Here is a 13,088-nt window from a genome sequence, read left to right as displayed (position 1 = left end):
GTTCATTTTGTTGCCATCGACATAGCATCATTGCGCGGTAAATTAACAGTGCGCGTATTATCACGTCCATCGTCGAAATAGAGACTGCAAGAAATATTCCCGTCTAGCGCGAATACCTGTGTTTTGAACTACTACTCTTCTACGGGATGGTTTCGAAAGCTCCGTTACCTATACAGAGAATCTGCTGAATTATGAGCTTCTCAAGGGCCGTGAAAGAGTCTCCAGCGCTGAGCTCATTCTCACCAAGCGGAAAATACTTGGTTCGCGAGCTAAACTTAATTTAGCACCGTCGCTTACCGACTGACTACTTTCTTTACAGGCTGTACCATGCACAACGAAAGTGACCATCTACAACGCCACTACGTTCCAGGAGATAACTACACTTTCTAATGTAGACATCGTTGACGCCATCGAGGTAATTAAACGTTTGTCTTTCGCGCACCTACTGTTTGCATAGTGACGTGCAGTGTTCAATATTTTGAGCGCTTACAGTTTCATTTTTCTGATCATTCAACAGTGGTCTCCTGATTCAAAACTGTTGTTGTGCGTGTTGCTAAAGCCTAAGTTAGTCCAGGTGAGTAAATTTAGTACGCATTAGTCCATTGGCGTGGATTCAGCGCGCGTATCTACGATGTTGCTGACATTCGTCTTGGAAACCATAGGTGTGGTTCCCGGAAGATACATCTTGGAAGTGCAGGATATCGGAAGGGTCGCTAGGACTCATCAGCGCATGCTGGAGTCCTGACAGTCAGCACATCCTAACAACAGCTGATTTTCAGGTGAGCGTGTATTGAACTAGTTGTGCTTGTTTCCGTAAGTATACATAGTCAGGTTTTCTTTCACTGGTGAATTTCTGTCGGCATATAATTTTTCGTTTGTTCTGTGTGTTTGCCTCGAGCAAATCTTTCAATACCTAGCATGTTCCGAGTTCTTGTTATCTCATCAAAGATCATTCTTTGTACACATCTATTTATGCTCTTTCTGCATAAGAAGTTTATGTATCAAGTATAACCCTCTCATTATTTTCCACAAACATTAAGGGATCGACCTTTGCTGTCTCAAGCATAATAATTCTGAATTCATTGCTATTCTCTATGCATTTGTCTAGTTCTTCTTTCTTAAGCGTGGAGCTTAAATTTTATTGCCATGGGACTACATTGCTATTATTACGATTAGATGAGTTGCATGGCAGCCTATCTTACCATGATTGCCCTCTGATATTGTACTTCTGGCTTTTATCTGTCCTTTTAGATTAGGACGACAGTCTGGTCCCTGGTCGAAAAGTCAGTGCTTTACCTGAAGCAAGCCAAGTTGCCTCTGTCAAGGCAATCATTCAGTCAGTCCGGAGAATATCTGGCAGTAGTTGAGCGAAAAGATGTGAAGGACTTAGTCAGCATTATCAATTGCAATACATGGACTCTTGAACGGGTAAGATTTAGGGAGATCGCTGCAAGCAGGCTTGCTAGCTGTTATGTATACATTTTAATGTTATGTATTTCAGTGAAATCCAAAGACAGAGTTGGGCAGCTGATTTTGCAATGCTGCTTTCAATCAAATGGACCTCTTATCGTGTTCTGTGTGACGCTACTCTCACCTTTGGCATGAAGGCGACACAACAGTGACATAAACTTGCGAATATTTTGCTTTTCACTCCTGAAACATGCCGCACAATAGAAGAACATTACCACTAATCCTGGTTTTCAACAATATGTCACTTAATGTCACTGCCAGTGGTGCTCTTTGTGTTTCCATCCCGGTGTACCACTGAAAAATATACTTCTTGATTGAAGCTCTAACAATACAGATTGCTCTGTTTGCCATTTTCTGATCTCTGATTGCAGACAATAACATAAATATATGCTACTGAGACACAGGATATTTTTGCATCATTTGATGTATCACTTGCCTTAGTGGCTTTTGTGGAGAAGGCAGAATGCACTTTAGGTAGTTTAGGAGGAAGTTCTGAAAAAAAATTTAGACCATTGAATATGCAATAACTGTGCTATTGCCATGATAGTGAGCTCTCACATATTCAGTAGGCTTCCTTACAATAAACACTAAGGGACCTTAGAAACCCGTTTGGCACGTTGCATGATAGGTCATTTTAACAGAAGTGCACAAAACTCTAGGTTGCATAACAAACATGTGCAATGTTTTGTTGCACATAAATGAAACATCCTTAAATGAGGACGAATTCAGAAAGAAACAATATATAGGCATGCTGTTTGAAACATTGCACAGAACTTAAACCAACTTTTATTGTTTCAGTCAATAGATGTGTCTACATTCACGAGAACAGTTGCTGTTCTCGGCTGCAAAGAGGTACATTGTCTGTCTAGTATTCATACAAACTGTTCAGAACCTTCGAACTCCTCAATAAAGAGTGTTAACATGCTTATTGAATGGATTGTGCTTTGATATACATGCAATAATACCTCATTCCTAACTGAATGAGACAGTGCCAGTGTGTACAATAATTTTTTTTTGCGCTGTGCTCTTTCTCCATTGCATTGTATATTCATCGTGAAAATAATACTCAGTGCAACAGGGCTAAGTGCGGACAGAAAAGGAAGATGACAATGGGGCTGACTTGCAAATAAGTTTATTTGAAAAAAAGAAGGAACGTATTGAAATACACAGATCAGTCGAATGATCATGGCACATGCCCAAGAGGAAACTGGTCATCTCTTTACATCTAGATAATAAAGCTCTTTATCCATTAGTATGATAGAAAGATGGCTTATGCTTATAATCTTATAATATATAGTCTTATAATCTTATTTGGTGCACTTCAGCTGCCTTCCTGGTACGTTGATCGATGTGTTTATATTCAATGGCTGTCTTCTTGAGATGAGGCAGACAGCCACACAATATTGCAGTGAGAAGCCAAATGGGAGGAAACAGTGCCTGAAAGTGAAATCTATGTACAAAAGTTCTTAATTAGCCAGGTCAGGCAGGCGGCAGAGGCCAGTGGGGTCCTGGACTGAGTGGCTGCGACTACACCTCCGTAAAATCTTTGCCTGTGTAATATATATATATATATATATATATATACACGTTCTCAAAAATTCACATTCAGACAGTGCCCCGTTAGGCCAGCGTGCCCTTTACCACTTGATAGTATGTGTAGTATGCTCAACTATTTCACCGAAGCTGTGGTGGGGACAAGGGGCGCCCAGAGACCCTCGTATATCTCTATAGGGCCCCCTTTTAGGATGAGAACCCATATAAATAACCAGGCACCAGGTCGTGGTACATCTCTACCTATTAGAAAAAATGTGGTTGATCCCTCTTATATAGGAATCGGTATAGAACACGAAAGTGAAACGTGTCTTCACAGAAGTAGTGTAATGTTTATTGCACATTGATATATAATGTCTATTGGTGTTTTGTGGCTAAAGCGCCCTTAGGCGTTGATGCACCCACGCTGACGCCTGGTGGCACGTCTCCTCCATCACGACTACCAACGTCGATGACCATGAGCAACCGTCGTGCATATGGAAGCTGCACTACGCTGCACACGCTAGCACGACGCGAAAGACGAAGCACGTAACTGACACACTAATACAACGCGCAAGACAAAGCACGTAACTGAATCGTCACCGAGTCAAATCAGCGCGTACAGCGGGTTGTAATTGCAGCCTCCGCGATCAACTTCAGAAACATTTTCAGAGCTAATTGCGGAGGCCACGCTCCGCTGTGCTGAGTACGGTGAACGCCACTACCAACGCCACCTAGGTGGCGTTGGTAGTGCTTCTTGATGCCAGCGTCCCTTCGAATGCTGGCATCGAGGCGTCGTAGTGCTGAGACCACCGAAGCGTTCACTGTCGGTGCGCGTTAGTGTCATAATGCAGTACTTCTCTTTTCTGCTCGTAGGCGGCGGCACCGCCCCGAGCAAGAGCGCGGGTACACGGAGGAGTGTTAGATATATAAGGCGCGTCTGCTGTAGCTCTCTGCAAATGCGTTTGTGGCGCAATGGGTTAAACGCTCGGCGATCTATCGTCGCGGACCGAGAGGTCGTGGGTTCGATTTCGAAATTTTGCATGTTTGTGGAACTTTTTCTTCTGGTTTCTTTCTTTGTATTATGTTCTATGACGTATTTCCGTGACGGAAATACGTCAGTGAAGTCTTGGTGGACCCCGGCATAAAACACTTTCGTATTAAAAACCAGCGGGTCTCCAGCAGCAGCTGGATTCGAACCTAGTACCTCCCCCATACAAGGCGGATGCTCTACCATTTCACCACTGCTGTTGCTCTTCCATTTTTTTTTTTTTGTTCAATTATAAATTGCTAGTTAGCACTTTTGTCGTCTTCTTTTTCTGTCTATATTTAACCCTGTTGCACTGAGCATTGCTTCCACGATGAATACCAACCAACATGCCCAACTCGCAATTCTGCTTCATCACTGTATATTAATGCACAAAGTGAACTGGTGACACAAGTGGCTGTTGCCTGGATGACATTGCCTATTCAGGACACTGACGACGAGCTCAATTGCATAAAGCAGTAACTTCGGTATTTTTTAACAGAATTTTCCTGTGGCAACTGAAGACCTCTCTGGCCTCTTGTGGGCTCCAAATGCCGATATATTTTGTATATGGGAGTCTCCAAAGACAGGAGTAAGTTCGGCGCCATTACATCTTTACTTGTGTCCTAGCGTGTATATATAGCAGTATTCATTTCCTCCAACTTTCCATCTATAGTTTCAACTCTATGTTTACAACACTGCTGGCATTCAGCTTGCTTCATATGGTCTTAATGAAGAGATTATCGGTATCAAGTCCCTCTCGTGGTCCCACTGCGGGCAGCTGGTACTGCTTGAGAGCTTTGACGACAAGGTAACTAGCTCGCAGTTGTAGTAAGGCAGAGCAAGCCCTAATTAACTTATGTTTTGTCGCAGCTAATGCTATTGGAGACAGTTGCTTGGGGCAAGCTGTTTGACTACATGCTTCCAGAAGTCCTGACAGACAACAGCATGGCAAGTAGACTCATGAATTTGGGACATCTTCATGTTCAGTGGTATTTGTCTTCACATTAAACATTTCATGTCATACTTAGCAGGGAACGCTGTGTATGCTATGCAAGCATATAGTGTTATCATAAAGGTGTATTGCTTCATGTCTTTCATTGTGAAATAGTTTAGAACTGCAATGCCATTTGTATGCTAAATCTGTCTATTAAAAGGTATCTGTGTCGATGTTACTGTTTGCTCGGTTATACTTGACTGGCCACGCTGTGAAAGCTGCGCAAGTGGTGCAGTCATAAAGAAGTGTCACTCTGCATGTTTCATTGTGAAGTCGCCCTATTTCTGTTAAGTGTGTGTTTGTGTGTCATGTCTAAGTATGTAACAATAACAATCGAAATAATAAACCTGTGGGGCCTCTGTGTAATAACTTCTTTGTATATCACAACTATCTATTAAGTAAATAAATGCCCAATCATGTGTCATTTTCATATTTCTTGCTTCTAATGTGTACTGCACTACTTTTCTTTTTTTTATTGCTGTGACTGCAGCGTGTGTGAAAATACTTTCTAGCTTCCACCGGTGTCATTTCCAAAGTATTTGGAATAGAGTGTGAATGGGGCACTAAGGACAGCACGAAAAAAAAGGAAACGTACAGGATGGCTAGTGGCTACATTCACTTGTGAAGGATGCTTCATGTAGTGGTGTTTGTTTTATCTCTGGAAAAAAAGGTTTGCAGTTCTTACAGTAGTCTTTTATTTTGTGTAATTCTTCTATTGGTAAACCTAAGTAGATGGCACCCATCTGTACTCCCCTGTTGTCTTACACCTGCATGTCCATCGCACTCTTTTGTAGTGTATGCACACACTAACTGAGCTGGTTTACAGCTCTTAAATTTCAGAGACTGTCACACAATATTTCAGCGCATGTACCTGTCTCCCTTACAGATTGTATATAAGGAGGTCAAGAAGAAACAAATAATTAAAAAGACACCAAAACCTATTGAGAGCTACTGTAAGTGTACAAATAAGGAAGAAAAAAACAAGCTTCTATTTATCTGTTGAGTTGGCCCAGTTTTTTTTTTTTTAATAACTGTGCGTGTGTTGGCCTCTGATTGATCGCAGATGAGGTCCTGCCTACTCGACCGGTGAGCCTTAAAGACCTGATCAACGCCACTGACAGTGTGGATATGTTGTCACGACAAACAGCCGTTAAGCTCAGCCGAAGTCAAAGCTACGTGGCACGAATCTCAGGTCAGTACTCTTAAAGGTATATCAACTTCAAATCATTATCAAAATCGCTACTAGCAGTTTAAGATGCCAGCCTTTACTATCATGTAGAAGTATTGTATGGTCATCAGAAGTTGTTAAGTGTGCTCGTTTGTCTTTTCCTTTGCTGCCGCCGATCTGAAACTTTTGTTCCGACTTCTAAGTCATGTCTCTTGCTACAATTGTTTCGTTGCTTACGCTCAGCCTCACATTTTGCTAATACTTAACAGGGCCCTGAAACACTTTTCTAACCAATCATAGAATTGACAATTGACAAGAACTTTAATGAATTGCCCTGAGGAAAATGATTGGGGGGAGAATGGCCTCATTATGAAAGGGATGTCACCTCACGAGTCTCCTGCCGCAAAGTTTTTTCGAATCCTTCAAGTATAAGTGTAGTGAGACATAGATGTCGCATTGATGAGGGGCTTTCTCTAATCTTTTGCCTCCGCTAGCACGCTGGAAGCTACACAGGGGAGATGGCAAGGGGGCAAGGCGCCACCCCAAACTTTAGCATCTTGCCGGTGGAGAGCTTGTCACAGCACTGGGCAGCAGACGCAGCTACGCACAACTTTCATGTGTAGATTAGCACTGCAAAGATGTAATGCCTCTTCTGTCTTTTTGAGATCACAGACATATATATTTTTCACCTATGTAACTCAAAATTAGCAATAATAGTACTACTGAGAATTTTCGCGTGATCACAAAATCAGCCAATAGCTGTTGGTGGGCTTTGCTACTTGCGACGACGACATTATGAAGGCGAGAGCAAGCAGTTTCTGACTGTTTTGGACACGATATTGGAAATTCCCTGCTGTGTGCAGTGCAGTAATATTTGGCTCACATGTTCACAGGAGCCTCTTCTACTGATCTTGTTTTCTTCTACTGTTCTTGATCTGCAATGTTTTCTTACTATGTTCAAAAAGTGTCTCAGGGCCGCTTTCCTCTACCCTCACCTCCTGTTCAGACATAAATGCAGCAGGCTGTCCTTTCAACATGTATCTAAATGGGCCTTGAAAATCTGTGCAGCTTATTAGATGAAGTTCAGCTTCATAGACATGACCATAATGTAAAGTTGCTCAAGTGCACATGCTTATTGCTTTGAAAATCTGCAATGAAAGGAGTTTAAATAAAAAGTAGTTGACTGAGTAACATAACATTCATACCATAAAATGTTAAAAGCATGTCCCCACAGTCTCTTCAGAACAGAAATACCAGCTGCTAGGGTAACTGAATAGGCTGAGGCATTTTGCTGCAGACACCAAGCGCGAGGTTGCACTCCGATGGGGGCAAAGTGCAAACGGAAGCGCTTGCTTATAAGTTTGGGTGTGCATTGAAAAAAGCCCGAGTGGTTGATATTACCAAAGCCCACCGTTACGGTGTCTCCCATATCGCTGGCGTCATTTTGGGATATTTAACACCATCAGTTACTCCTTAAATATAAATGCCAGTGAAAATCCTGATTTCTTCGCTGCTTAAAACATCTGAAGAGATGCAGTCGTGTGCTGCACAAGTTTGTCAGCTAGCAGAGCACAGCACAGTGACAGTAAAACACGCAGCGCTCAATGTCCTCAGTTTCTGTTCTGTTCCCATGTAGGGTGAAAAAAACAATTAGCCCAGGCCTTAAAACTTCTCAACTACAATATGGCCTTCATGCATAGTAACTGGCTAGCATTTTCACTGTTGCAGCACCGATCAGCCGATGCTAAATTGGTCTGTCCTGCAATGGTGCCACTGTGCTACAGTAGCTGAAAGCTAAAAACAAAGAAGACGGCTTTAGTGTGACTGTACAAGGCACCAGCTTATCCCTGAAATTTTCACTTTTCGATTGCAGCAATGTTTCCAAACGTCGTTTTTGTCTTGGACATCAAGAAACTCATCGTTGCTGCTGTGTTGGTGCATCTGACACCTGTAACCTGTAAGTAATTTCATTGCCAGGCCACAGAGGACATGAGTATGGCTCTGCATTTACTACATTAAGCCTTCTCTTCCATGTAGCAACAACATGGAGCTATTTACCTCAAATGAGCGTTAACTTTTTTTTTTTTCGCTCTCTTCTTTTTTGAGAAATTGAGGGTTGAGAATACCAGAAATATTGTTTTACATACGTTCTGCCCAGGGTAAAATTAACAGGCCTTCTACCAAGAAAAAAAGATATACTATATACTGGGAAGAAAAACCTATGTCATCACCTTCTCTCACTGTTTGTTCTCTTTCTACATTGAATACAAACAGTGATATCATACAGCATCTTGCAAAACACTGGGTATTGCAGAAGCAACCCTTCTTATTTGTGCACACGAATGGATTCAGCTGCGTGAGTTCCCTTACTGCTCTATAGTGAGCGGTACTGTGTGCAAGGATTGTTGGGCACTTGTCTTGGAAACTTGTCTGTCGAGGTTCATTTTCCACATTAGAGGTAGTGAAATGCTGATAATGTTTCATGAGACCATTGTGCATGATTTAAAAGTGCAGCTTTCTCTCGCTTCTTGAGCATTTCTTTTCGATATTAGTAGTTCAGAACTGGCATGTTGTGAAATGACGAGAAACAGATGGAAGAGGTTAACTCAAGCTAAACAAGTGCAGGGCATGCATTTGCCGAGAGCAGAAGTTTGGTGCACTAGAAAAAATATTACTCAAAAATGATAGAAAAGGTGATAGAATCTACAAGCACATGTGCTTGTTTTTCATCAGTCTAAGAGTGCACGTTGGCATTTGCTAGGTTTGTTGTCTATGTAAAGGCAGCTTGTGTCTCACATAAGGAGTTTTATGCAAGCACTTTTCACACCTGGTGTAAAGGGCCGATCATAATTAAAGAAAATATAATTGCATTGCACCTGAAAATATAATGCAAACTAGAAAATCTTGTGTTTGTGTATTCTTTTTTTTTTTGAGCAGAAATAAAAAAGCACAAAATTTTGTTTAAAGTGTTAGATTATCTTTCAAAGTCTATCTGGCATTTGATTGTTTGGAGAGATAATATTGCTTGTGAATGAAGAAAATTCAAGCCTGGCTTTCTGTTCTTGAATTCTGTGCCTAAACCATGGTTCTTGATGACTTCATTGTGTGGTACGACATTACAAGTTTTGTAGTAAATTCAATAAAAACTGTGTGCAGAAGTTGCTGGGGCCTAATGTTTATTGATTCTCAAGTGCCATGTAATCATTTATTTCTATTAGTAAAAACATTGCCTTGATCTAAGCCATCGTTGGTGAGCTGATGTGGAATGCAGTGTGGTGTAGTATCCCACATTTCACTTTTAAGTTATTTTCTTGCATATAAAACCCATTAACTCAGCAAAGACCACCTATTCACTGTATTATTAGTGTAATGTTTTAATCTATATTAATCTTTTTCTTCGTATTCCTCAAGAACTCAAAATGTGTGACATTTTGCAACATCATCAACCTCACAGTTTGGGCATGAAAGAAATTGGGAGAGTGTAGTACCATTTTGAAATGCAGCTTTCACCACCAGTGCAACCTTTCTTTTATTTGCTACAAAAGTGCTCAGAGACTTCCAGAAGAATGTACCAGTCTATACTAACAAAATGCACTTTTGTCTGTTTGTGCTCAAATGTGCGCAGGCATTGCCTGGGACCACCAATTTGACAGGCTTGCCATTTGCGCTAATGCAAAACACCTATGCTTGTGGACACCGTCAAGTGCACTCACGCTAGAAGTGCCCTGCAAAGGTACGTCTAAATTATGGTACATTAACTCGTGAAAAGCAACTCAGTGGAATGACAAACAGTTTAAAATGGAGTCTAAAGTCAAGCAAAACTATACTAGTACATTGCCAGAAACCTACATAGTGTTCACACAATTATACTTTAAGTGTTTTGGGAATATTACTGTCAGTGCTTTGACCAGCTAAGCCAGCGAAAGCAGATATGACAAAAGGAACGAAACACCTCTTATTGGATAGCACTAGTTTCACAGTGCATAGTTATCCAGCACGCTGACATATGCCTGTCACTGCTGTGCCAGCACAAATCAGGTCTTATTAGAGATCGCTGGGAGAGGCCTTTATCCCGCAGTGGACACAAATTGGGATAATGATAATCACTGCTGTGAAAGTATTGCACGGGGCATTACATCATGAAAAGGTATCCTAGCTGAAGTGATTGATCGAGGGTACAGCCCCTAGTCGAATTGTATGTTGTAGTAAAAAGTGTCATGCATCTTGCTTGTTTAGATTGCAATCAAAACCAGACTTGCACGTAATGAATTACATGTAATTAATTACTTGTAATCAATAAAATTTTTTGGGGAACATTGTAATTTAATGGTTACGTTGTTTACTCAGTAATGTTCCCTGTTATTCAAATACTTTTTTCAGTAACCGATTACATGTAACCAGTTACATTACTGAGGAAACAAGCTCTGATAGGCGATGCAGCCTTGGGAACTTAAATTTGGTGAGAATTACAGAGTCTAATGGGATGAAAACGTGTGCGTGGGTTACCTCCTTCCTACAATCAGCGTCCTGCAGCTACGCCTGGATCACGTGAACATGGCAGGCTTGCAGATTTGCACGCTTCTATTGGAGGTCCGACATCTTAGCTTTTCTCTTATAACAAATTCCTCTCTCTCACTCCTGGAAGTGCTTATAGGCGGCCTTCATAGGTGGTAAAGGCTGCTGCTGAATTCTTTGCTTAGTGCAGTCTATGTCTTCCCTGATATATACAAAAGTTTTCATCAGGTAAACGCATATGTTTCTGTCTGATATTACGTGACTCATACACCGATTTTTATGAACGCATGAACAGTATTTTTAGGGCTGAATAATATGCAGCGTTATAATAAATTGTGTTACAGACTTGGACACCTTTTCAAGGAATGTGAATGTTTGCTGGTGTCCATTACAATTGGTCGTTTATGTCTAAATGGCTAACGAGTGAAGGGCACTGAAGGAAGTGCACCAAATGTTAGGCGACAAGTTCAAATGGCTCAGTAGCGGTGGCCATTTCGGGCATTGATGCCAGGAAATCGCCTAATGCATTTTTTACATTTTTCACTGGCCCTGCCGCAAGCGCCTTCCCTTAGCCCCTTATCATACTCTTTCCCTCTTAATTTGTTGAAAAGAAAATTAAATAAAAGTGGGAAAACCTGTTCTTACCAATGTGCAATAATGGGTGTAAAGCCAGTTCAGTATAAATGAATAGGGGTTTTGAAATAATACCCAAAATGCCTATTTTTGAGGTAAAAAGGCCAATTGGAAAAATAAAGTGCAGGCACGGTAACTCCTGGTGTCCTAAGGTCTGGTCCCAGCAACAATGAAGTGCTGTGCTTCATAGAGAATCCAGACCTGAGCATTGTGGCATTGAGTAGCCATTAATGTTTGAGCAAGGTGTTCGTACGTTGCTACACAGCACTTCTCTCCAGCGTGCACACTGAGCAAGTTTTCAGTGTCGCTGCAGATATGTTCACAAGAAAACGAAGGAAGATTATCGTATAAAATTTTGAAAAGCAATACTTAGTGAAGGTAAAGAATGTTGAAGAGCTCCAGCATTACAATAACCGAGCCAAATCACTTAATCTGTAAGCGGACCGTCACCCAACAAGGCTCTATTTCAGAGGTGAAGGAGGGGCAAGCGTCAGCTTCACCTCTCCTGGCAAGAAGCTAAGGGAGCTTCCACTCCATTAATTTTTATACTTCAAAGCAAACAAACTCTATGCAGCCAGTAGTGCCTGACTTCCCAGATTTCTGGTGCAGCAGATGCAAAAGAGCACATTTGTTGTGGGCAACTTGAACTGCAAGGCCCTTACAGTTGCGATTCTTCTGTGAATATATTTTCTTCTCATTAAAAAATGTTGCAAAGCTTAAGGACAGTACAACATTATATATAGATTGATTCAATGTTTAGCTTTAGAATCCCACTGAGCTACAACCACATACAATGCTTTTCAGAATTATTTGTAACTTACCACCTGGTGTTGTTTGTCGAGTCGTATTAGCCATGCTGTAATCATGGCCATAATGATGCCACAGAGAAGCATGTTTAAATTCATAACTACACATTACATAGAACACATTTCGGCCAAGATAACAGCGTAACAAAAAAAGTATGTCAAAAATTGTTACATTGGACTCCATTTGGTTGTTCCCTTACCATGCTTAGAGTTGGCACATAAGAACGCTTCTTACAAAGTGCTTCAGTACTAACTTGAAATTTGGTCAGTCTACTAACTCTTACCATGTCTTTTTTCAAATGCTTGATTTTTAGAGCCTGTTCATGATCATCGTATTGACACTGTTAATATAACCATTTTTTATTGGTGTGCAGTTTAAGGCAAAAATTAATTCTAGACACCATAAATGCAGTAGCTGGCCCATTTTCCGGAGCCTCATCTTTCAGACCCACTTGATTATTCAGACCAGCAGTGCCATCTTCCCATAGAACCAATGCATGGTGGCAACAAAAAGTCTGGTTGTCATGGTTATGTGAACATATTTCCATTTCTCTGCCACAAATCATATAGAATGGAGTGCCTGGTCAGTCTCTCTCCAGAACAAAGTCTGGAAATTTATTGATAAACAGTCAACACTGGAAGTTATAAAACAATTCTTAGCATTTCTTAAAAAATTTTAGAATCTTTTGTCTCCTAATGTACTAGTACTATTAAGGGCGTTGGTTATTTCTGCAGCCAGTGAAACAAAGGTTATCTTTAGGGTCAGCCTATCGAGGTTTTGCTTGACCTTTCTGCATTTCAGGGCCTTTCCACATCAAGAGTTGCCAATGGAATCCTAGACGGAAAAGCCTTGTAGTCCACGGACAAGATGCAGCTGTGCTTTGCAGCCTCAGTCACTTGGACTGACTGGAAAGAAGACCAGCATTCTTCGCTCACATAATG

General features: G+C 41.2%; 1 protein-coding gene across 1 annotated transcript; it reads left to right on the top strand.

The window, feature by feature from the left end:
• Position 1: 1 nt before the first annotated feature.
• LOC119446241 (WD repeat-containing protein WRAP73-like) lies at positions 2–13,084 on the top strand. The gene is made up of 13 exons (XM_037710621.2): positions 2–260; positions 320–415; positions 518–574; positions 663–779; positions 1,252–1,428; positions 4,530–4,619; positions 4,704–4,838; positions 4,901–4,978; positions 5,911–5,977; positions 6,088–6,216; positions 8,066–8,149; positions 9,818–9,925; positions 12,949–13,084. The coding sequence occupies exons 1-13, from the start codon at positions 192–194 to the stop codon at positions 13,050–13,052; spliced, it is 1,311 nt and encodes a 436-aa protein (XP_037566549.1). The 5' UTR covers positions 2–191; the 3' UTR covers positions 13,053–13,084.
• The last annotated feature ends 4 nt before the right edge of the window (positions 13,085–13,088 follow it).

This window comes from Dermacentor silvarum, chromosome 3 (genome assembly GCF_013339745.2).
Source record: "Dermacentor silvarum isolate Dsil-2018 chromosome 3, BIME_Dsil_1.4, whole genome shotgun sequence".
In the NCBI taxonomy this organism is placed as follows: Eukaryota; Metazoa; Arthropoda; class Arachnida; order Ixodida; family Ixodidae; genus Dermacentor; species Dermacentor silvarum.
Note: the sequence above shows the minus strand (reverse complement) of the source record. Positions and strands in the feature narration are given on the sequence as shown.

Bases quoted from the DNA above. Each gene is read 5' to 3' on its own strand.
- LOC119446241 (XM_037710621.2), top strand. From the start codon at position 192: ATGAGCTTCTCAAGGGCCGTGAAAGAGTCTCCAGCGCTGAGCTCATTC. The intron at 5,978-6,087 runs GTAAGTGTACAA...GATTGATCGCAG, and splicing joins AAAACCTATTGAGAGCTACT to ATGAGGTCCTGCCTACTCGA. The intron at 6,217-8,065 runs GTCAGTACTCTT...TTTCGATTGCAG, and splicing joins CTACGTGGCACGAATCTCAG to CAATGTTTCCAAACGTCGTT.